This window comes from Molossus molossus, unplaced genomic scaffold, assembly GCF_014108415.1.
Source record: "Molossus molossus isolate mMolMol1 unplaced genomic scaffold, mMolMol1.p scaffold_m16_p_4, whole genome shotgun sequence".
Lineage (NCBI taxonomy): Eukaryota > Metazoa > Chordata > Mammalia > Chiroptera > Molossidae > Molossus > Molossus molossus.
In genome coordinates, this window is record NW_023425377.1 from 106,420,872 (window position 1) to 106,446,315 (window position 25,444).

The 25,444-nt window shown below is 35.5% G+C and overlaps 1 protein-coding gene and 1 pseudogene across 7 annotated transcripts in view; both read left to right on the forward strand.

Moving 5' to 3' along the window:
• LRBA (LPS responsive beige-like anchor protein) overlaps positions 1–25,444 on the forward strand; it is a 622,710-nt gene that overhangs the window by 250,905 nt on the left and 346,361 nt on the right. For all 7 annotated transcript variants that reach the window (XM_036239773.1, XM_036239776.1, XM_036239775.1 and 4 more), the window contains one exon: positions 23,035–23,201. In XM_036239773.1, coding sequence (XP_036095666.1) covers positions 23,035–23,201 — 167 coding nt within the window. The remainder of the gene's footprint in view (positions 1–23,034; positions 23,202–25,444) is intronic.
• LOC118616475 lies at positions 2,973–3,498 on the forward strand (annotated as a pseudogene).

A 25,444-nucleotide genomic window follows, 5' to 3' on the forward strand; every position in this document is an offset into this window, starting at 1 on the left:
ATTATTGAAAAGATAAAAATAAATGTTTGCTTTCTGTCAGAGTTCATATCCACAGCCAACCTTGATAGAAGACCAGAGTGATTTAGACAAGTTTGCTTTGGAGATTCATAACATATGCTTGCTGGACAGAATTGAGTTATCTCTGCTCTGGAGAGTAAGTTATTGTAGCAGGAGCTGACAGAGATGAAGATAACTGAGGGAAATTCAATTACCTTTTAGTGTTTTCTTTCTAATAGGATTCTTAATGTGAAAAAGATCCTTAGATGATGCGCCTCTGTTACTTGTGAGATCTGCCTTGATACCTGTTTCTAGAATACCATGAACTTTTGGTTCCAGGCCTTCATTAAATATGAAATAGACAGCTTACTGTTAAGAGTAGTTTTGATTGAAAGGTCTTATTTTTCTTGATGTCATTGACTATCTTTATAATCATTAACTACCCTTTGTGATTTTCTTTAACAAGATATATATTATTTTAATATGTTAGGAGTTATTTTTCTCTCTCTCGAGTGGTTTCCCTGGAAGTATGTTTTAGCTTCTGTGTTGATATATTTATATTTCTCTAATTGTCATATATCGAAGCTGGGTGACCTTAGTAGAATGCTGCTAGAATTCCCAAGCTTCCATTTTTACTTTGCTTTTTCATTCTATCAGACTATTTGCTAGAATGATGTTTTTACTTTCTCGCCCCTTATACAGTCCAATGTTTTGCCACCTCGCCTGGCTTCTCTCCTTTCCTTTTCATCTTCGATCCTGGAACAAATAAATGAAAAATGTTCTCTTGAATTTCATTAATGATCTAATTATACTATTCAGAGGCTCTTTTTCATTCCTCATCTCCCTTGATCTCTGCATCATTTGACATTGATGACCAACCCCTCCATTATGAAATTTTTTTTGCTTGACTTTCTTACCCAGTGCTTTTCTGATTAGCTTTTTACTTCTCATGGTTCTCTTTGTTTTTTCATCTCTCATATTTTGTTTCTTTGACCAAAATTATAGGTCTTCCATAAGAATACCTTCTAGGTACTTTTTGTCCTACTTTAGAAATATCATATGTCAGCATTATATAGAAGATACTAAAAATTTCTAAATATCATATTTTTATATTTAATGCTTTCTATAGATAATTTAAAATAAAAAATATGAGTGCACACATAGGGAAAAGACCTCTTTTAACCTATTCCTGGATGCCTTACCTCCTCTCCCTTATAGGAAACTGTTGTTAGTTTTTTGTGATTCCTTTTATAGTTTCTTTATATACATCCATACATAGTGATACATAATTTCTATTCCTCTTTATACAAATGCTAACATATATATAATCTTTTATTTTTGGCTTTTTAAACTTAATAACTTTTGGAGATCTTTTACATTCCCATCAGCAACATATGAATGTTTTCCAGAGTATATTATCAAACTTTTAAGCCTGTAATTCTCTTAGATTACACATATATAATGTATGTAGCTTAAATATGTATTTTCAGTAGTGTGGTTTTAATTTATGTTTCTTATGAGTGAGTTTGATTATCCTTGAGCCTTTTCTTTTTTTTTTTATTTTTTATCTTTACCCGAGGACATTTTTCCATTTATTTTGTTCAGATAGAGTGGTGGTGGGGGGGGGGGGGGGGAGAGAGAGAGAGACATGTATGTGAAAGGGACACTTCGAGTGGCTGCCACCTGCACGACCAACCAGGGCCGTGGACAAACTGCAACCAAGTTCCGCCCTTAGTGGGAACCAATCCCGGGTCTCTCTGGACTGCAGGCCGACGCTCTAACCGCTGACCCAAGCCGGCCAGGGTCTTGAGGCTTTTCTTTTTCCCTTTTGAGAACACTGCCTTGCCTATTCTAATGGATTGTTTTCTTACTGCACTGTAGAAGCTCTGTATATTTTAAGGAATAAACTTTCTGGTATACATTACAAATATTTTTAGCAGTTTGTTTGTGAGTTAGGTATATTGGATTTTTAGTGGTTCTGTAGAAATATTTTAAATGTTTTTGTTGAATTTATGAATATTTTCTTTTATGACTTTCTGTTTGGTAATTGGAAAGGTCTTCTGGAAGCATGGATTGCAAAGGAACTTTGTGTGTCCTCTAACATTTAAATATTTGGTATTTATCTTAGGGTAAACTATGATATGAATATAAATTTATTTTATATGATAACCTAGTTTTTCCTATGCCATTTACTACATACTCCAGATTTTCTCCTCTGATTGGAGATGCCACTGTTATCATATACTAGATGCCTATATGTTTTGGGTTCTATCCTTTATGTTCAATTTTTCTCTGTCAGTCTGTGATTTCATGTCCTGTCAAACTTTTTATTTTTTTAAATATATTTTTATTGATTTTAAACATGTTATGAGAGAGAACAATCAATCAATCAGCTGCCTTCTGCTCGCCCCCTACTGGGGATCGAGCCTGCAACCTGGGTATGTGCCTTGACTGGGAATTGAACCTGGACCTCTCAGTCCATAGGACATCGCTCAATCCACTAAGCCATACCAGCCAGGCTTGTCAAACTTTTTAAATTATTGAGGTCTTATACTGTGTTTCAATACCCATAACACTGTGCTGCTCCCTTGCCCTCATTAAGTTTTAAATTTTTTTTTTTCAGAATTGCTCTGTCTAGTCTTGTTTACCAACATTAGATTTAGCTTGTCTAATTCAAAAAACCATTCTCATTTGATTCTTTTGGACTTTTCAGATGTACGGTCATAACACCTGCAGATGTTGATAGTTTTTTCTTCCAACTTTTATTCTTCTAATTGCTTTTTCTACCTAATAGAATTGCTTATTCAGTTATTAATCCATAATAATTATTATTGACTTCCAGATTCTATGTGCTAATGTTTTATTTGTTATTTTGTCATTCTACTCTCTGTTATAATGAGTTCAACTATTGGCTTTTAGATTTAACATATAAGTGAAATCACTAGTACAATGTTAAAAAATAACAGTGGGGCAGCATGGCCGCCGGCGCTGCCCGCCGCTTTAGCGTTTTTAAGTCAGGAGAGCCGAGCCCGGGCAGGGGGTGTGGTGGGGCTGCGGGCCCCAGCTCTGGTCACTGTGGACAGTTTTTTCTTTGGCTGTGAGCTCTCAGGCCATACCCCTTCTTTCACCTTCAAGGTAGAGGAAGAAGATGATGCGGAGCACGTGCTGGCTTTGACCATGCTCTGCCTCACTGAGGGGGCCAAAGATGAGTGTGATTTGGTAGAAATTGTGGCCCAGAACCATGACCACAAGGAGATTGCAGTCCCTGTGGCCAACCTCAAGTTGTCCTGTCAACCCATGCTCGGTTCGGATGACTTTCAGCTCCAGCCTCCTGTAACCTTCCGCCTGAAGTAAGGTTCTGGTCCTGTGCGGATCACTGGCCGGCACCAGATTGTTACTGTAAGCAGTGATGTTTCTGAGGAAGAAGAGGGGAGTGAAGACGAGGAGGAAGCTAAGTTGTGCCCCATCCTGCCTGCCAAGAAGCAGAGGGGCAGGTCCTAGCCCTCCTTGGTCAGCTAGCAGCCTGCTATACATGCCATGTACCACGTTGCTGTACAACTATCAAGAATTTAAAATTTCTTCTTCTTTGAAGAGGAGGGGTGGGTGGGGTGGGGCAGAGTCTTGGGCTAGGGGAAAGGGAGCCATTCTCCATATGGCGCTGGTAGTATAATTCTGTACCATGCCTAGGGCTTCCCTTTTCTCCAGGAGTGGGAGGAACTCTGAACTGTCCTGACCCTCTCTCCCTACTTGCCTTTGAGGTTGAAAGTCAGCATCTGAAGCGCAGGACTACACATTTTAAACACTTTTTACATTTTGGGATAAAGGGTGAAATAAAGTGGTGTAGAGGCTTTGTTTTGCAAAAATAAATTAAATAAATAAATAAATAAATAAATAAATAAATAAACAAACAAAATAACAGTGGGCATTGTTTCTAGTTCCTGACTTTATTAGAGATGCTTCAATGTTTCCACAGTAATTATGATACAGTCTTTGAGCTGAAGTAGGGATTGTAATGAAATTTTCATTTAGTTCTGTTTTGTTGAGTTCTTTATTTTATTATTTTTATTGATTTTTAGAGAGACAGAAAAGGAGAGGGAGAGAGAGATAGAAACATTGATGAGAGAGAAATATAAGTTGGCTGCCTCCTTCTCATCTCCTACTGGGGATCAAGCCAGCAAACTGGGCATGTGCCCTGACCGGGAATCGAACCAATTGCATAGGTCAGCACTCAACCACTGAGCCACAACGGTTGGGCAAGTTCTTCATTTTTAATGAAGAGTTTTGTTCAGTTTTGTCATCTTTTGGTGGAACAGTAGAGTTGATCATATGCTTTTATAAATATTAGCTATATCAATATTATATTGATACGGTTTGGTTATTTTTTTCTCCTTTAATGTAATGCCAGATTGTATTTGCTCATGTTTTATTTGTGATTTTTGCATTCTGCTCATAAGTTAAATTAGGTTGTGGTTGTTTTAAAGTTTCCAATCAATTTTAGATATTTGGCAGGTTTTGGTGTCATTGTTATATTTGCCTCATAGAAACAATTAGAAATTGTGTTTTTATGCTCAGATACAGTGCTGATAGCATTGGAATTATTTATTTTTTGCATTTGTCTTCAGATAGAGTGGGAGGGAGAAAGGGAGGAAGAGAGCGAGAGAAACATTGACGTGAGAGAGACACATCGAGTGGTTAACCACCCACACGACCCTAACCGGGGCCGGGGACAAACTGCAACTGAGGTACATGCCCTTAGTGGGAACCGAACCCAGGACTATCTGGTCCGTGGGCTGACGCTCTGAACTGCTGAGCCAAACTGGCCAGGGCTAGAACTGGAATTATTATCTGCTTCTTTAAGATTTAGTAGATTTCTCTTTTGATGTAGTTACCTCCAGTTTCCCATTTCCAAAAATCTGCTCTGTATCTCTACTTAGGTGTCTTTCTGCCTTCTTCAGTATATTCACTTTGTCTAATATAATTTTTTTATATAAAATATTTTCCCTTCTAAGCCTTGTATTTTATTAATAGTAGCAAAATAATGAAAGGTTGGAAATGTATACTTTATTCTGTATAGCTTTAGACCTTGGTAAAAATCTGGAGGTCTGTTTGGTAATATTTTTTAAAATTTATTTTTCAATTACAGTTGTCATACAAGATTATATTAGTTTCAGGTATACAGCATAGTGATTAGACATTTATGTGCCTTATGGAGTGATTGCCCTGATAAGTCTATTACGTATCTGCAAAGGTTTTGGTACTGTTGAAGAAGATTTGTAAGAATAACTCAAAGTCTATGCCTTAATATTATTTCATTCTTTGGTTTTTAAACTTCTGTCTACTTTTTATTTATGAGTACATGAGGCATCACAATGTGAATTCATCTTGTTTTTTGTTTTTTGTTTTCATATAGCCAATATTGCAGTTAATACACAATTCTCCTACAGCGAGCCATTTTTACAATATGGAATCAATAACGTCAATATTGAAATGTTAGTCTATGAAAATGACTTTCAGTTAAGTATTGTTATTTTGAGAGAGAAGTTTTGTCATCAGGTATAAAATAAATCAGTTACATATAATAATTTTTATGGATTGATGCCATTTTAACAATATTACAGTTTTATCAAATGCTTATCAACTCACTACAACTTAAACTCTTTCACTTTAAGCAGTCATCCATAATATAAATTCATAATTTTTTTATAAAAAAACTTTATTTAGAGAGGAAAGGGGAGAGAGAGAGGAACAATCAGCCTTCTTCCCTGTCCAACCTTCGCATGCGTACATAGGAACTGGGAATATGAGGGTGTGAACGGTCTGAGCCTTGGTCTCTAATGACACAGCTTTGCTCTCGAGGATCTTCCCTCGTTCTTCCCTTGCTGGCCCCTGAGTCTCCTTCTTCTCTTGATTCCTTGGCTGCAGTTTCATTGGGATGGATGACTGAACTAAGCAAGGTAAGCAGCATGTGTCACAATTCAAGTGTCTTCCTTGTCTATGTTATAATTGTGTATTTCTTCTGTAGTTGTGGTTTTTGTCTTTTTAATCAAATGCAGTCCTGCTTTGGCCTTTCTTCATTCACTTTCACCAGAATAATTTCATATTATTGTTACTTTTGCCAGTCAGGTGGTGTCATCTGCCTGCATATCTTAAGTTATTGATATTTCTTCCACCACTTTTTAAAAACCTCTTTCTTCTTCTGAATCCAGCCTAGTTTTTTGTATGTTAAGTTTTTTTATACAAATTAAACAAATGAGATAAAATGAACCCTGTCTGACAACTTTGCCTGTAGGAAATTATTCTGTCTCTCCATATTCTGTCCTGAGAGTGACTTTCTGTCCACAATACAGGTTATGTATCAGGACAGTCAAGTGCTGAGGCACGCCCATTTCTTTCAAAGCAACCCATAGCTTCTCATGATTGACACAGTCAAAGGCTTTACTGTAGTCTATAAAACATACATTAACCTTTTGAAATTCTTTGAAGCGCTCAGGATCCAATGAATGTTCACAGTTAGGTCTCGAGTGCCTCTCTTCCTTTTCTGAATCCAGCTTGAACAGCCGGCATTTCTTGCTTCATGTAACACAGAAGCCTTTGTTCAGGCATCACCTTGGGCCTCATCTTAAAATTAGGATAATGTGGATAGAGCCTTGGCCCACTGACCAAATGGTTGCAGTTCAGTTCTCAGTCAAGGGCCCGTACCTCGGTTACAGGTTTAGAGTCCTGCGAGGGGCAACCAGTCGATGTGTCTCTCTCACATTGATCTCTCTCTCTCTCTCTCTCTCTCCCCCCCCCCTCCCCTAACCTCTCTCCCTCCCTGCTTCTCTCCTTACCTTCCTCCCACTCTGTCTAAAAATCGGAAAAAAGCATCAGGATAATAATGGTGGCTACCTACAATAATTTTGTGAAGAGTAAATGGAATTTTACAAAGTGTTTGCTACTGTGGCTGCATTTTAAGTGTTCAATAATGCAGCTGTTATTATTTCTATAAAACAGAGAGCATTCATTTCTCTATTCTAAGTAATCTCTGTCAATATCTGAATAATATGTATATGTCCCATAGTTCATCTGTGACTCTTACCTCTGCCACAGGGCCTTGATCCAGACCACTGCTATATCAGAGCTCAGGAACCTGCTTCTTACTATCACATAAGTGGCTTTTCCAGCAATAGTAGAAGGGCATCACAATGCAGAGAAGGAAGATAAAACTCAATACTGGGTATTGCATCTCCTGGAATTCATAGGTCATGATTCTGCATAGGAGGTTTTCTTTGTGGTCCTTGTCCCTTTGCCATGTCTTGGGGGCTAGTTTGGCTCTGACATGAAAGTAGCTCTTTGACCACTTTCATTCTTATTGTAGTCCAGATCTAAATTCCATCATCTTAGAGAGAAAAGAATATTGGTTCTTTCTTAGTCTGAGGTTTGCCTTTCTCAGGTTGATTGACAGTGGGACGGACCATCAAATTCCTTAAGGGAAATTCCCACCCTGACCTACCGTGTATGTTCTGGTATGTGTTCTACACCTGGATAATGCAATGATAATACTTCTCAGTATGTTTCCAATGTCTGGTGTATTTAGTCTGGAATGCACTATTTTTAGAGATTCTTGCAGAATGTGCTTTAACTCATCTCACTTTCTATTTTAGCTTCTCGATAATGGCCAGATTAAAAGCTTGGCTACCAGCATTTTTTGGTCTCAGTCTTCTATGGGTAACTTTTTTTTTTTTTTTTTTTTTGCATTTATGATCAGATAGAGCAGGAGGGAGAGAGGACAAGAGAGAGAGAAACATCAATGTGAGAGAGACACGTCAACTGGTTGCCACCCACACAACCCGAACCTGGGCCGGGGACAAACTGCAACTGAGTTACATGCCATTAGCAGAAACCGAACCTGGGACTCTCTGGTCCGCGAGCCGATGCTCTAACCGCTGAGCCAAACCGGCCAGGGCGATAACTTTTAAACAGACCATATACATGCTACCTATGCAGGGCACATGTATACACACACACCAAAAATTATAATTTTTAGAGTTATTTGTGAAACCGAAGGAAGAGCTATCATTGTTGGGGCACAGGAAGATCACTTTTAAATAAGCTGATTTTTCTGCCTTTGAAAATTGTAAGTGATACTTCTATAGCTTAAAATAACAGCTGTATTACTGGGCACTCCATTAAAGATGGGAACCTAAGAAAAAGCAAAGGAAGGTATAGCATATATAAAATTTAACTCGCCCTGGCTGGTTTGGCTCAGCGGTTAGAGCGTCGGCCTGCGGTCCGGAAAGACCCAGGTTCGGTTCCCGCTAAGGGCATGTACTTCGGTTGCAGTTTGTCCCCGGCTCTGGTTGGTCGTGCAGGTGGCAGCCACTCAATGTGTCCCTTTCACGTCGATGTTTCTCTCTCTCTCTCTTCCTCTCTCTTCCTCTCTCTCCCTCCACTCTATCTGTACAAAAAATGGAAAAATGTCCTCGGGTGAGGATAAAAAAAAAAAAAAATTAACTCACTAAGAGCAGCACTGATCAAATTATATCCAAACTGAAAAATATATTTTCTTCATTATCTTCTCTGTATATTATAATAATAGAAGAAAATATTTTTGATAGGAAACTGGACCTCTTTATGCTTTTAAAAAATCTCTTCCAAGAAAAGGTCTGAATACATTCCTCATAGATTTCCATTTGTCATATATCGTAGTTATCTTAACAGTTGACCAAATCATGTGTTACTGTAAAAATTGCCTCTTCTTAATGAATTTTAACATAAAGATAGAAACTAAGGAAATTTAAAATATCCACAGTGTGTTTCATACACTTATTTATCACTTAGAATTTGCTCTTATGAAATTAGACTATTACTTCGTTTACTTACGGTTTATTAGTAAAGCTCTGAATATAAGATCAAGTATTTTATTTTATTTTATTTTTATTTTTTTTTATTAAATCTTTATTGTTGAATGTAGAATGTATTACAGATGTTCCACATTTTTCCCCCCATTGACTCCCTCCTCCCCACTCCCGCCTCCCTCCCGCCTTTTCCCACACTATTGTCTGTGTCCATTGGTTATGCATATAAGTTCTTTGGTTTATTTCTTCCCACGCCCCCAGCCCCTTTCCCTTTGAGGTTTGTCAGTTTAGCAACCAATTTGAAGATCAAGTATTTTAAAGCACGATGGCAATACTTGATAAAAATAGTTTCCTTCTATTTACCTGTTATACTGTTGCTACTTAAATGTCCTCTGTTGACCAAGCTGCTGCTTACTAATCACAAAGTGATAATTGCAGAATTGAATACATATTTGGAATATTTTATAGCTTGACTGTCTGGCAATGTCAAATTATTTCAAAAAGTATCAGTTTTCAGTGTATTTTAAAAAGTAAACCAAAAACTTGTTCTTCATTACAGATACTTTGAGAAGCAGTAACTAAAAGCCAGTTGATACTCAGATGTATTATTTTGAATTAGTCTATTAGTACATTTGAATAACAAAGAAGTTATAGAAATATAACATTAGTCAGTGAAGCCATATAAATATACTCAACTATTTCTCTGTTAAATTTTTTATATAAACCTTTAGGGAATAATTTTTTTTTTTTTTTGAAGGAAATGGGTAAAACTATACTAGGCACCAGAAAAATATATAAACAAGCATATATCAGGATATTTGAAAAGAAAGAGCTCTGGTAATTCCATGTGTTATTATGTTATTCTTATCTTTGCTTTTTTTAAATTATTATTAATTAATTTATTTTTGTTACAGATGTTTCTCCTTTTCCCCCCACTGATTCCCTCCTCCCCCTCTCTCCCTGCCCTCTCCCCAGCTTTGTTGTCCATGTCCATTGTTCATGTATATGTGCATATAAGTTCTGTGGTTTATCTCTCCCCCACTACCCCCTCTTCTGGGGATTGTCAGTCTGTACCCCACTTCCACGTCTCTGGGACTTTCCATTCCTCAGACTGTTATGTTCATTATATTCCACAAATAAATGAGATCATATGATACTTGTCTTTCTCTGTTTGGCTTGTTTCGCTTAGGATAATAGTTTCCAGGTCCCTCCATGTAGTCTCAAAGGATAAGAGATCTTTCTTTCTTACAGCTACATAGTACTCCATTGTGTATATGTACCACAGCTTTTTAATCCATTCGTCTACTGATGGACATATGGGCTGTTTTCAGATCTTAGCTATTGTAAATAGCGCTGCTATGAACATGGGGGTACATATATTCTTTCTGATTGGTGTTTCAGGCTTCTTAGCATATATTCTTAGAAGTGGGATCACCGTCAAATGGCAGTTCCATTTTTAATTTTTTGAGGTAACACCATATTGTTTTCCATAGTGGCTGCACCAGTCTGCATTCCCACCAGCAGTGTACTAGAGTCCCCTTTTCTCCACACCCTCACCAGCACTTGTTGTTTGATGATTTGTTGATGGTGGCCATTCTGACAGGTGTGAGGTGATAACTTATTGTTGCTTTAATTTGCATCTCTCTGATGATTAGTGATGTTGAACATTTCTTCATATGCCTCTTAGCCATTTGTATGTCCTGTTTAAAGAGGTTTTTATTTGAGCTTACTCTCTTAGGTGTTTTTTGTTTTGTTTTGTTTTTTGCCTTTTTATTGTGCTATTTTTATTTCTTTAAATCATAAATGAGCCATTTGTTCTTGGCATACAGTTACTTAGTTTTAATTCCTCTGTGTAACTCTCTGGTTCTAAATAGTTCTTTCTCTATTATATTCTTACACCATATATATATCAATATCTCATATTGTAATTACTTTTATTCTTCTGTCTCTCAACACTGAATGGTGGGAGAAAAGAGCTGTTTGCTGTGTAGTTTAACTTCTAGACTAACCCTACAGTAAATGTTAGGTGTTACTATACTATATGCCTGGCAATGTTTTAATTTTTTCATGTCTGTTCTTATCTGATATTTCAGAAAAGTATATTACATTACTGTATATTCTTTTTTATATAAGGATACTGAGGCACAGGGGGTTTAAATAACTTGCACACGCATGAATGTGTCAGAGCCAAGATTTAAACTGTGGTAGTCTGGTTCTAGAGTCTGTGCCCCTAACCACAGTGTGAATTACGGTTTTCATAAGAATGAAGTAATCACTTTTTTGTTTTTCAGGGTTTTTTTTATTGTTCTTGAACTACTTTTATATGAAATTTAAGCAAAAGACTTACCTATTTGTAAGTAGTATACATATTTAGTCATATTAGCCCAAAACAGTTAAGAGACCCCAGTTTTGTATGCTTAAAAAAATCTATTGGTTTAGTAGCTTTGTTGAGTTTAAAGATGATAGGATTTGCTCAAGATCATCCAGCTCTTGTGCAGATTAACAAAAAGTAACTAAAGAAAGTAAAGCTTCTGGATTTTTCTCTCACCCTTTCTGTGCATGTGTGTATGTGTATAATTATAATGTTATAAGAAGATATATTAATCTTATATTATGATTTTTTTTTTATTTTTTTATCCTCACCCGAGGACATTTTTTTTTCCATTTTTTGTTCAGGTAGAGTGGGAGGGAGAGAGAGGAACAGAGAGAGAGAAACATCGATGTGAAAGGAACACTTCGAGTGGCTGCCACCCGCACAACCGACCAGGGCCGGGGACAAACTGCAACCGAGGTATGTGCCCTTAGCAGGAACCGAACCCAGGTCTCTCTGGACCGCAGGCCGACACTCTAACCGCTGAGCCAAACCGACCAGGGCTATATTATGATTTTTAACAGTATAGTTATTTTGGGTTCAACTCTATCCATTGTTTAAATTTTAAATTAATTTTATTGATCACAGATACTGAGTACTTTTTACTTTATTTACCAAACAGATACATAATGTATGCCGGCATTGTTGAAGAAATCAGCTCTTAGTATATACCTAAGAATTCTGTGATGTATTTATTGTTAATAAATAACTCTAATGAAATAATTAAAACATAATACTGTGTGTGGATTTGATACACAAGTAGAAACTGTAGCCTTCTTAGTGTTGTCTCGCTTTTACAAATATCTAAAAGCATTTTATTTTATTTATTCATTTATTTATTTTTTATCCTCACCCGAGGACATTTTTCCATTTTTTGTTCAGATAGAGTGGGAGGGAGAGAGAGGACGAGAGAGAGAGAGAAACATCGATGTGAAAGGGACACATTGAGTGGCTGCCACCCGCACAACCAACCCGGGCCGGGGACAAACTGCAACCGAGGTACATGCTGTTAGCGGGAACTGAACCCGGGTCTCTCTGGACCGCAGGCCAACGCTCTAACCGCTGAGCCAAACCGGCCAGGGCTCTAAAAGCATTTTATTTTTTTATTTTTTTATTTTTTATCCTCACCAGAGGATATTTTTCCATTTTTTGTACAGATAGAGTGGGAGGGAGAGAGAGGAAGGGGGAGAGAGAGAGAAACATCGACGTGAAGGGACACATCGAGTGGCTGCCACCCACACGACCAACCAGGGCCGGGGACAAACTGCAACCGAGGTACGTGCCCTTAGCAGGAACCGAACCTGGGTCTCTCCGGACCACAGGCCGACGCTCTAACCGCTGAGCCAAACTGGCCAGGGCTCTAAAAGCATTTTAAAATAAGGTTTTTATTATCAAAAGCCTATGGTAAAAAATTAGCACCTGTATTATTCTTCAAATTATTTAAAAATATTGTTTGAAGACTGCAGTTTGTAGAGATAAGAACCTAACACATTGTATCCAACCCATTAAAACAATAAGAAATGGAAGAGATACTTTGATAAGTGTTCTGCCTGTTTTAACCTTGAATGCTATTATCTGGTGGGATGATGCTATATCTGTTTCATTGGCTTCGGCTTTTTCATGCTGAGAGAAATCAATACTTTGAGTCGTTGGATGACAGAGGAATCACTTCAGAATTAAAGGTGGCTGTCACACATTGTCATTGGTTGACTTTCGTTCGCTATAGAGGTTTTTAAGCTTTCATTTTTCTAAGTCTGTTTTTCAGGAGTCTTTGTAAGATTTCTGTGGATAACTTTCTTTCCCCTCTGTTTGGACTTTAAATCTGAGTTAAAGCGATCAAGTTCAAAGACCTCCAAAAGTGAAATATTGAAAAGATTCTTAATTTTCTGTACCTCAGGTGATTTCCCTTTTAAATGGTTTCCAATGAGACAAGTAATTTATGGTGTAAGTGACTTTGAGACAAACTGGGAAGTAAGGTAGTACACTTTAGTGTTTGTCATAAAGTGTGTTTAGTTAACTAAAAATGTAATGCTGTTTGTAGCCATGAAAAATAAAGAAGGTGGAACTATATGTCCTGACATGGAATTATGTGTAGTTTGATTCCATTTACTGTACACAGGAACTGCGTTTCACTGTTGACAGTGTACCCTGACCCCTTACCCTGTAGAAAACCACTGGCCAGAGAGGAGGTGGAAGAGAAAATTTTCTTTTATTTCATATATGTAATTACTTTCTGATTTGTATTTAAAAACAATATATTTTAAAAGTATTTTTAAACAAAATTTGTAAAAGCAATATACGTCAGTTGCTTAGTTAAATTAAATATTACTAAATTAGGAGAATGGCTTATATTTTTTAAATGATAGCTTTCAAATGTTTAACTGGAATTTATTTTTATTTCACCATAATATACAGATTTAATGAAAATTGCTTTATAATCTGTTTCTCATAAAACATACTGAAACTTAATTCTAAAACCAGTGTGTATTTAACATTACTAATTTAGCTCCCTCTGTTGTTAAGTAAAGAAAATGGTTTTTAGAAGCTATCTAAGAATTTCTATCTAATCAAAACCCCTTTTGCTTCAGTAAGCTAAATACTGTTCTGATTTTATGGAATGACTTATTTTTTAAAATACTTAAGTTTGTTTCTTTTAGCATTGTAATTTTTAAAACAAATTTTGAACATTATATAAATAGAATCATAAAATGTGTGTTTTGACATGGTATTTTTAGTTCAACATATTGTTTGTGAAACTCATTGTTTCATTTTCCTATTTTCAATGCTGTATTAGTTTTCCATTACATGAGTAGACCATTAGTTTTTCATAATCTCTTCTGTTCATCAGCAGTTAGGTTGTTTTCAGTTTTTAACTGTTATGAATAATGCTGCTTTCACTATTGTATGAGTCTTTTGGTATATATGCTCATGCATTTTGATAGGGTAGGATTACTTGACATATTCATGTTTGTTTTTTTTAAATCCTCACCCAAGGATATTTTTCTATTTAACTTCAGATAAAGTGGGAGGGAGAGAGAGAGAAACATCGATGTGAGAGAGACAAATCATTTGGTTGCCTCCTGCATGAGGGGCAGGGACAAACTACAACCAAGGTATGTGCCCTTGACTGGAATCAAACCTGTGATTCCTCAGTCCGTGGACTGACACTCTAACCGCTGAGCCAAACCATCCATGGTGACGTATTCATGTTTTTTTTTTTATCCTCACCTGAGGATATTTTTCCATTTTTTGTACAGATAGAGTGGGAGGGAGAGAGAGGAAGGGAGAGAGAGAGAGAGAGACATCGACGTGAAGGGACACATCGAGTGGCTGCCACCCGCACGACCAACCAGGGCCGGGGACAAACTGCAACCGAAGTACGTGCCCTTAGCGGGAACCGAACCCGGATCTCTCCAGACCGCAGGCCGACGCTCTAACCGCTGAGCCAAACTGGCCAGGACGTATTCATGTTTTTATTAACAGATATCGCCTCATTGTTTTACAAAAGTGTATACCACTGCTAATGTAAATCTATAGCTATTCCTATTAATTCACATTCTCATCAACGATAAGTGATTTTTATTTTAGCATTCTGTTAGGTACTTCATTGGATTTTATTTACATATGAAACTATACATCTTTTCTCCTGTTTGTTATATATTAACTATTTTTTACTTTTGTGAATTACCTATTTGTTTATTATTTAGTGTTTTATTGGCAATCTGTCTTCCATTGATTTGAGGAGAGTATTTATCTATTTGTTATATGAGCTTATTTTTGTATATGAGTATTTTAACGACTTTCTTCCCTGTCAATGCCTTGCCCATTCAATTTGAGGAATAGTTTATATATAATAAGATGTACACATTTCAACTATAGAGTTTGATGAGTTTTGACAAATGTGTATACCTGTGTAATTATTACTATCAAAATACAGAAAATTGCCCTGGCCGATTTGGCTCAGTGGTAGAGCGTCGGCCCACGGACCAATGAGTTGTAGGTTTGATTCTGGTCAAGGGCACATACCTTGGTAGGTGGATATTGGGAAATTTCCAGTGTTTGGTTCTATGACTATAAGAATTATTGGTATTTTCACAATATAAATTTGTGTAAATATGTTCTTCTGAGGAAATATCTAAGAGTGTAATTAAGTGCTATTGTAAGTACATATTTAAGCTTACAAGAAACTGCCAAATAATTTTCTAAAGTAGTTATAGATTTTGCATTCCAACCAGCTAGGTAGGTTTGATGGTTCCATTTGCTCTACATCCTTGCCAATATCTGTCAGTCTTTTTAATTACAGCCCTTTTAGTGGGTATATAGTGATAACTTATTGTGGTTTTTATTTCACTTTTTCTTCTTGTATACTTATTAGTTATTTGTATATCCTTTGTGAAGTGTCTGTTCAAATTCTTTGTCCATTATTTTAAATTTGGTTTGTCTTATTGAGTTGTAAGAGTTCTTTATATATCCTGTAAGGAAACTGTTTGTCAGTTATATGTATGGCAAATAATTTTTTTAAATTTGAGGCTTACCTTTTCATTTTCTAAATGGTACCTTTTAAAGAGCAGATTTATAAATTTAGATTACGTTCAATCTTTAAATTATTTAATAGTTATGATATTTTTAATGGTTCCTTTTATGGTTTCTAGTTTAAGAATTCTCTGACTACCCCAAGGTCATCAGATTTTGTGCTTTGTTTTTTTCCAGAGTGTTATAATTTTGACTGTTATATCTAGGTCCTTGATTAATTTAAATTAAACATTTAGTATATGACAGAAGGCAAGTTTCTTTGTTGGTTTTGTCCCTGTAGTTGGCCGTCCAAATGTTTCAGCACCATTTGTTTAAAAGATATTCTTTCTTCATTTAATAATTTAAAATCTCTCTCACTTTCTAATTTTATTGTAAGCTTCAAACAGTATAAAATCCTACAATTTGTTTTTTTAAATAAAATTATTTTGCTATTATTGTTCTCTTTCGATCATATACATTTATAATCAGCTTGTCAATATTCATAAAAAATCCTTTTAAGATTTTAATTTCAATTGTTAAACCTGTAAAATCAATTTGGCCCTGGCCCATTTGGCTCAGCGGTTAGAGCATTGGCCTGCGGTCCAGAGAGACCCAGGTTCATTTCCCGCTAAGGGCATGTGCCTTGGTTGCGGTTTGTCCCCGGCCCTGGTTGGGTTGTGCAGGTGGCAGCCACTCAATTTGTCCCTTTCACATTGATGTTTTTCTCTCTCTCTCTACCCCCTCCCATTCTATCTGAACAAAAAATAGAAAACTGTTCTCAGGTTAGGATAAGAAAAAAAAAGAAAAATCAATTTGAAGAATGTAGATATTTTAACAATATTGAGTGTCAAATTCTGTAAACATTGTATATTTCTCCACTTAGTTAATCTTTAATTTCTCTTAGCATTGTTTTATAGTTTTCATTGTGTGGATGTGTATATTTTTAATATATTGCTAAGTATTTCATGTTTATAATGCTAGTGTAAATGATGTTATTTGTTTATTTTCATTTTCTGGTTGGTTATTATTGATATGTAGAAATACACATTTATTTTTAGTAATTTCTTACCTTCAAGAAACTTGTGAAACTCATTTATAAATAAGTTCTAGTATTTTTTTCCTAGAACTCTTAGAATGATTACGTACATGAACATAAGTAAAAATGAAGACTGTGTTCCTTCTTGCTTTCCAGACTTTTAATTTCTTATTGTTGCCTCATTGACCTGTTAGGATTGCTGTTTATAGTATTGAATGGAATTCCTAAGTGAGGACATACTTGTTTTATTCCCAGTTTTAACTGAATGATTTTCATAGTTGACCTTTGTAAGGTTTAGGATGTCTCTTTCTATTCCTAGTTTATAGAGGGTTTTTTTCCCCCCTAATTATGAAAGGGTTTTGAATGCTGTAAAATGCTTAAAAAAAAAATGAGGTGATGGTATATTTTTCTCCTTTTTTCCCTACTGTATGATGACTTATGATGATTAATATTCACATAGTAAATTGACCTTGCATTTTTATGGAAAAACTCGATTTCATTATCATGTATAATCTATTTATTGTATAGTTGAATGAATTTTCTTAAGGAGTTTTTTGTTTAGTTACACAAACTATGTTTGTTTTTAGTTTTCTATTCCTGTAATGTAAAATTAGTTGAAATGTATTTCATACCTTTTATTATCTGAATGAGTTTAAGATTTGTATTATTTCTTCCTTATATATTTAATATTTTTTTAAATTTATTTTTATTGATTTTAGAGAGAGAGGAATGGAGAAGGAGATAGAAACATTAATGAGATAGAACATCAACTGGCTTCTTCCTGCAAGCCCCCGCACTGGGGATTGGGCCCACAACCTGGGCATGTGCCCTGACTGGGAATCAAACCGGTCCCCTTGGTCCATGAGTTGATGCTTAACCACTGAGCCACTCCAGCTGGGCCAATATTTTCTAATATAGCATAAAACTAAAAATTTTTCTTTAAATGTTGTTTTAGCTAATTCCCACACATATTTCTAATTTTCTTTGTGATTTTTATCTTTGATCCATAGTTTATTTCAGTATGGATTATTTAATTTCCAGCTGTTTTGGAACTTTTCAGATATTAGTATTTCATACTGTATGTTCAGATAAAGAATCAAAAGAGACCTTGCCCTGGCCTGATGGCTCAACTGGTCGGAGCAATGTCCTATACAACAAAAGGTTGCAGGTTCCATCCCTGGTTGGGGTGCATACGGGAGGCAACCTATCAACATTTCTCACAATGATGTTTTTCTTCCACCTTCTCTCTCTAAAAATCAGTAATAATAATAAAAAAAACACATCCTTGCATGAGGATTTAAAAAAAAAAAAGGAATCAAAGGTCCTCTAGATTTATATATCTCTTTGTGTAACTTCCTCAACTCTAATAGTTTGTCTTTCAAATTACATCTTAAATTCTTTTTAATTCTCACCCGAGGATATGTTTTTATTGCTTTTGAGAGAGAGAGAGAGAGAGAGAGAGAGAGAGAGAGAGAGAGATTGATTCATTCATGTGAGAAAGAAAGAAACATAGATTGGCTGCCTCTCAAATGCACTCCTACCGGAGATTGAACCCACAACCTGCAACCTTTTGATGTACAGGACAGAGCTCCAGCCAACTGAGCCACCTGGCCAGGGCTCAGATTGATAATAGTAGATGATAATGGGAGTTGATGATATTGACAAGATAAATTTCACAAAGCCTTGAGGAAATGCCAACATTTCATAATAGGGAATAATAAAGGAAAAAGTCTGACCGCCAATAATGATGATTAGAGAGGTGGCAGGAGGATACTAGAGGAATCTGCTTAGTGTGAAGTTCACTTCTCTTTCAGAATGTGAAGGACAAATAGTCAAGTTAGGTAGAAACCTAGCATCTGGACGGAAAGACTAAATGTGCTATTAACTTTATTTCTTCATTTACATTTAGAGACAGTATAATCACTTGAGTTATAGATGACCAGTCTAACTTGTTTCTCCCTGTGATTATTTCTTTATATTTTTCCTGCAAGTGAAGTTCTTTTAAGAAGTTGGTTTATTTATATTATTTATAACATATTATTTATTTGTTATTTATTACTGCTTTGGTAATAAATCTTGGATTTCTTTTACTATAATTAAATCAAGTAATCAAATACATTTGAATTGTTAGATTCAGATATTTTTGCGGTCATTGTTGTGATGTTATATTACCTAGTTTATGTATTTCTTAAAACAGAAAATCAGAAAAGCTGATATAAAATAAAACTGAGTGAAGTATTAGATCTCACCCTTGGTACATTTTGGTAGAATTCCTTGGAATACCTCCATTCAAACTTTCAACACAAGCACACACATGTACAAGTATATAATTCACCAATAAGAAACATGTATTTGATCTTGAAGCAGATATTCCTGATCTGTACTGGACTTTGATATGTCACACATACAAAATATTATTGGTTTTTAATAAGAATGTGTTCAAATTCCATTTTAAAGATACTTTAAAAAATAGATACAAGTTTATTATATCTTTACAAAAACGTTCTTGTTTGGTTTCCTTTTATCATCTTTTAAGGTCAGATGTGACTCTAATGTTCCACAATGAGACAGAGATTGATAATCAGGAAAGAATAGCCCTTTAATGTGATTTATATCTATAGATTTTGTGTCAGATATGAAAAGTTGCTGTTTAAATTGTAAAGGAGGATCCATTAAAGAACACTTTCAACCATTTTACTGTTTAGCTTACCTTGGACTCTTTTTAGGTTTATTCCCTTTCCAGCAAACTTTTAACAGCTTATCAAATGTTTACAAAATGTAACTTGATAGGTATTTTAATATTAATAAAAGATAGAAATAATAGTATATTAAATAATTCATTTTTTGGTTATTTTAGTACTGTTTAATATGAAGACATATGGTATTTCGGGGGAGTATAGAAGCCTGTGACTTTCTATTTTCCATCAGTAATTTTAATTTCCTCTTATGATGTTAGACAAAGGCAGATTATGGATACAGTAGGGAAGGTTGTTGATATAAAAATAAATGTCTACTATTTTGTTTTTTATGTTTCAGTATATGGTTGTGTTAGGTATGATGTAACCTCTAAAGTGCTGCCTTGATTTTTGAATAAATCTCTGAAAATACCACACAGCAGTTGACGTTTTTGTTCCATGGAATAATTTACTATCTTCACTTAAACTACCGTCCTTTTAAGTGTTTCTTAATCATTTTCTTTTATTTGCTCAAATCATAAGTTTGACAAGCTGAACTATCCTGTGTTTGGCTGAATCTTTTAATATAGCATGTGACAATTGCCTTTATTTCTTATAAATTAATCTACTTCTAACATGATCTATTTTCTCCACATGAAGGTTTAGATAAAAGAACTAATTTTCATTTACCAGCATACAAAAACTAAGCTTTCACAGGTTGCTCAAATTTTTCTAATTATCTAATTTTTAGAGCCTTTATAATCCTGTCATTTTACAGATGCTGACAGTTAAACAAAAGGGTGAAAGTGAGTTGGTTGCCGAAATCTGACAGGAGATATTACCAAAAATGATACTTGAATCTGATTTTTGTTTTATTTCCCAGTCTTAGATTTATTCACACACACACTCACTCTCAGCCTCTCACACTCACACACACACACATATACATAGTACATATTCATATATATATCTGTATATAGTAATATGATTCTTAGTGGCAGTTTTTAATTCTCATTATGCATTTCAGACTTTCTTCCACTTTTTTTTAACTTGTATTGTGTGCTAGGGTCAAACTATACAATTTCTTCCTTCCCGAAACTGACCCAAGTTTTTCTGCCTGGCCTTTGCTTTAAGGTTCTCTTTATTCCCATCCAAGAATGACTTCTCAAATTCTTCCTTTTTGATCTCCCTTCATAGCATTTTGTGTATTCCTCTTACTATTTTTTGTAAACCTTCCTATTAAAAATCATTTTCAGCCCTGGCTGGTTTGGCACAGTGGTAGAGCGTCAGCCCACGGACCAATTAGTCTCAGGTTTGATTCAGACCAAGGGCACATACCTAGGTTGTGGTTCGTCCCCAGCCTTGTTAGGGAAGGGAGGGGGGAGGGTTGTGTGGGAGGCAATCAGTCCATGTATCCCTTTCACAACAATGTTTCTCTCTCTCTCTCCCTCCCTCCCACTCTACCTAAAGATAAATAGAAAAATATCCTCGGGTGAGATTTTAAAAAAAATCATTTTTAGCTTCAGCGATTTAATGTCAATGATATACTTTTATTACTGCCTCCCTCCTCCCAATCTAGATGGAATGGGGATTCTCTGGGGCAAAGACTATCAAGATAATTCAACCTTTGATCTCTGTAGCCAAATGTTTTGCACAGACTAAGAGATATTTGATTTTTATGCATATACATAAACAACCTATCTGTTGGGTTGCTTTTTGGGTTAGGAACACAAAATCTAATTCCTACTGGCTACAGTTGGATCTTACAGGTTCTCATAAAATGTCTAAAAAAAAGGTGTCATAGAACAGCTGAAGGTAGGCTAATGTTTGATCTAGAAGTTCATTATTCCATTTGGACTAAGCTCTATTTCTATAGTTCTCCTGTCTCTGATCCCTTTGGATTTTGGCTTCATCCGCAGGCTAACTTCCCTTACAGTGCAGATAGAACTTTCAACACTTTAGGAATCATGGGCCTCCTCTTTTACACTCCAAGATGCAGGAAGGGAAGTACCAACAAAAATCCTGACCTTTTCTTTTAATGCACCAGGTAGATCCAGTGCTCTTGCCTGAGCCAGTTTGTCAGTGTGGGTGCAATTTTATTCTTATGGCCTAGGAAAATTAGGGCCCTCTCTTGTTGCTGGGACAGTGCTGGTGGTAATGTGTATGGCAGCAACCTATCCAGGTGTAACTGGTGTGCCGTAGGAAAGGCAGGCAGTTACAATGTATATCCCCTACATAAGCTAGTAATATTTGTTCACACATCACATTTTTGTTACCTATCATAGGTTGTATATACATGTGTATGTTTATGTGAGCTTGCATTTGGAGGGGTACAACCCAATAGACCACATGAATAGAATCAAAATTCAGGCATTAATCTTTGCCTTCCTATTTTAAGCAATTAACTAACTAGGTGGTGTAGCATTATAAACATGACAACACCAGTATATTAATTTCAGAAGAAAAGAAATAAATATCTTCGAAACTGTTGATTGTATTGTATTTGATTATTGCTGAAGAATCCTAAAGTTTTTTGGCAAAACTGATTATATCTAAGATAGCACTTTACAAGCTTCAATGTGTAAATCACTTGGGGATCTTATTAAAATCCAGATTCTAATTTAGTAGGTGTGAAGTGGGACCTATAATTCTAATTTCTAGGTGACTCCAGTGTTGCTCGTCCATTTTGCATAGCTAGGGTTTAAAAGCCAGTGCTGTTTATCTTTTTCTACAGGTGTTGAGAATTAGCTGTTTACTGTTGCAAGCCACCCATAGTCTCTTTTGTGGACCGCTGCTGTGGCCTTACACCCGGTCTCTACTTAACTTCTTTTATCCCACTGTATTCCATTTTCTAAATGGTATTTGTAGTGATCGTTTTAATATATAAGTCAGTTGCAGTGCTCCACTGCTTAAAACCTTCTACTAGTATCACATCGCATTATAGTGAAATCTAAACTCCTTAGCACAACTACACAGTACTAAGTGATGCAGCTGCCTAACTCCAAACTCATGTCTTACTTTCTCTTACTCACTTTGCCTGGAGTGCTTTGCAAGCCCCCTTCATGCTACTTGTGATGTGGGCCCTTGCATCTTCCTCTGACCAGCTTCTTCTAATTATTCAGGTCTCTGCTGACATAGTAACCACTGCTGAGTGTATTTTATGATTGAATTCAGAGAATAAATTCTTGGGGGATTGTTGTACTGATAATGTATCACTAAATCTCAGTTAATTCAGCGATGTAAAGTAACTTTAAAAGTTTGGTTGGTTTGCCCTGGCCGGTTAGAGCGTCGGCCTGCGGTCCACAGAAACCCGGGTTCGGTTCCAGCTAAGGGCACATACCTGGGTTGCAGTTTGTCCCTGGCCCTGGTTTGGTCGTGCAGGTGGCAACCACTCGATGTGTCCCTTTCACGTCGATGTCTCTCTCTCTCTCTCCCCCCTCCCTCCCACTCTATCTGAACAAAAAATGGAAAAATGTCCTCGGTTGAGGATAAAAAAAAAGTTTGGTTGGTTCAATTCATATTGGAGATTATTTCATGATGCATTTTAAAGTTTTTTTTTTTCATATTTTTATAGGATTAATAGATGTTTCTTTTTTTTTATTCAAGTCACTCTGTGCCCAGTATTCTGCAGACAAGCGAGAAGATGAGAAGATGTGTGATCATTTGATAAGAGCGGCCAAATATCGAGACCATGTGACAGCAATTCAGCTAGTCCAGAAAATTATCAACATTCTCACAGACAAGCATGGAGCCTGGGGAAATTCTGCAGTGAGGTAAAGTGATACCTTTAGGATTTGGCCACTGATATTTTGTAGAAGCCCTACATTTAGATAAATGGCTTTGGATATGATCAAGGCCAGATGAAGAACAGAGTAATTTAGTTTTGTATTTTATCTATGAATTTGAAGTAAAGGGGAAAGAAAAAACCAGTATGGGTACAGGTATAGATCTATATAGAGTTTTCATTTTCCTCAACTACTTCTAGAAAAATATTTACTTACATATTTATTCATTTTGAAGTGAACTGTTAAGGAAAGTAGTTAATGTAAATGATTTTATTAGCTACATATATATTTGAATTTATATAAATAAAATATTTAAAAAAACTATTTCCTGTTCAACACTTCTGAATTTTTAACACATAAATTTGAAAACATAATATGTGTTGTTTTCTTGAATTGCATTGCTGATTATAAGAATATGATGGTAAAAATGGCTATTATGTGCACTCTTTAAAATTTTATTCACTATATCTACTTTCTGGTAAGATTACTAAATTGAACATGCTATTTTTGATTCTGATCTCTAGAAACAAAATAATTACCTTCTCAGACTAAAGAATTTAGACAAATTGTAAAATTTAGTGTCACTGGAACATTTTATGCTATAAATCTTAGAAATATGTTTTGACTCATTTTAGTAATATTAATGAAAAAATTCTTTAATTTGCCATTAGAAATATTTTTTAATTACTCATTTCTGTATAATTTTTTCTAGAAGACAACAAAAAATAAAAATAGTAAATTGCTTATATATTATATAGGTGTAATTGGTTTTCACTTGTATTTTAAGCAACTTATGTGTCTAGGAGACATCTAAGTCTAGCTTTGGAAATTTTCCATTGGCTGGAAAATAATTTAAATTTTTAAAAGCTGAACTTTAAACTATTTGAGTGGGAAGCTACGTGTTGTGCTTGTTTTAAAAATTAAATTTATTGAAGTAACATTGGTTAATAACAGTAAGTTTCAGGTGTACAATCTTATATAGTACATCATTTGTGTATTTCACTGTGTGTATACCACCCAAAGTCTGGTCTCCTTCTGTCACCTTGTATTTGACCCCCTTTTCCCTTTTCATCCTCTCCATTCCTCTTCCCATCTGGTAACCACTATAGTGTTGTCTGTGTGAGTTTGTTTTATTTATTTATTTATTGCTTTTTGTTTTATATCACACATATGAGTGAAATCATATGCTTATTGTCTTTTTCTATCTGACTTATTTCACTTATCACGATATTCTCAATATTTATCCATGTTGTCACAAAATGGCAAGTTTCATCATTTTTTATGTTTGAGTAATATTCCATTGTTTATACATACCTCATCTTCTTTATCTAATCATCGATCAAAGGACACTTAGGTTGTTCCATGTCTTGGCTTTTGTGAATAGTGCTGCAATGACATAGAGTAGATATATCTCGTGATGTTTATTATGAAGACTATTTAAAATGAATTACATTTCTGGACATATCATTTTTGGTGTTGAGAAGAATGAATGCAGTTCAAGGACTTGAGGGCAAAGAGACTGAATGAATAAGGGCAGGAGCCAGGTTTTAGTCCTGTTGCAGTTGAACTCAGCTGCATGAGTAGTCATGAAAATGACATGAATTACTGGGTCACAGCTCTCTCTCTGGTGCCTGGGCCTGCAACATCTAAAAGCCCATGGGTTTGTGTTTGGACCTGGCGAGTTGTATTGAGAATTTTAGAGTTTCAGAATAGTTTAATGTTTCAGATTTGATGTAGTCGTTTTGACATTAGGCACTGAATAAATTAGGATATTACTTTGACTTAGCGTGCCTGGCACCTATTGTGAACGCAGTACATATTTGTTGAATTTTTTAAAAAGTATTTTTTAACCTAAAATTAGTTTTATAATTTAAAAATTAAAAACTATAGGTGACTTATGACAAGTGTTTCACTTATTCCAAGTGTGTCCTTGTTATGACATCAAAATTCTTTCTTGTGACAGTGATACCTTTGTATAGCACAAGTACACCTGTGCTACCCACCTGAAAGCATTGTTTTTCCGAAGTGATTTTGGTGCAGTGAAGTATCTATGAGAACTAAATGGACTGTGAAATGTATATATGTAGGAATCATTACTGTTTCTGTAATAGAGTTGTTCATAGGCATCAACCACATTATTCTATACAATGAAGTAAATTCTGAAATTTTAATATTTCCAAAAGTCCACAAGACAAAACATATTTTACTTTTTCCTCCCAAATGAAAATAGC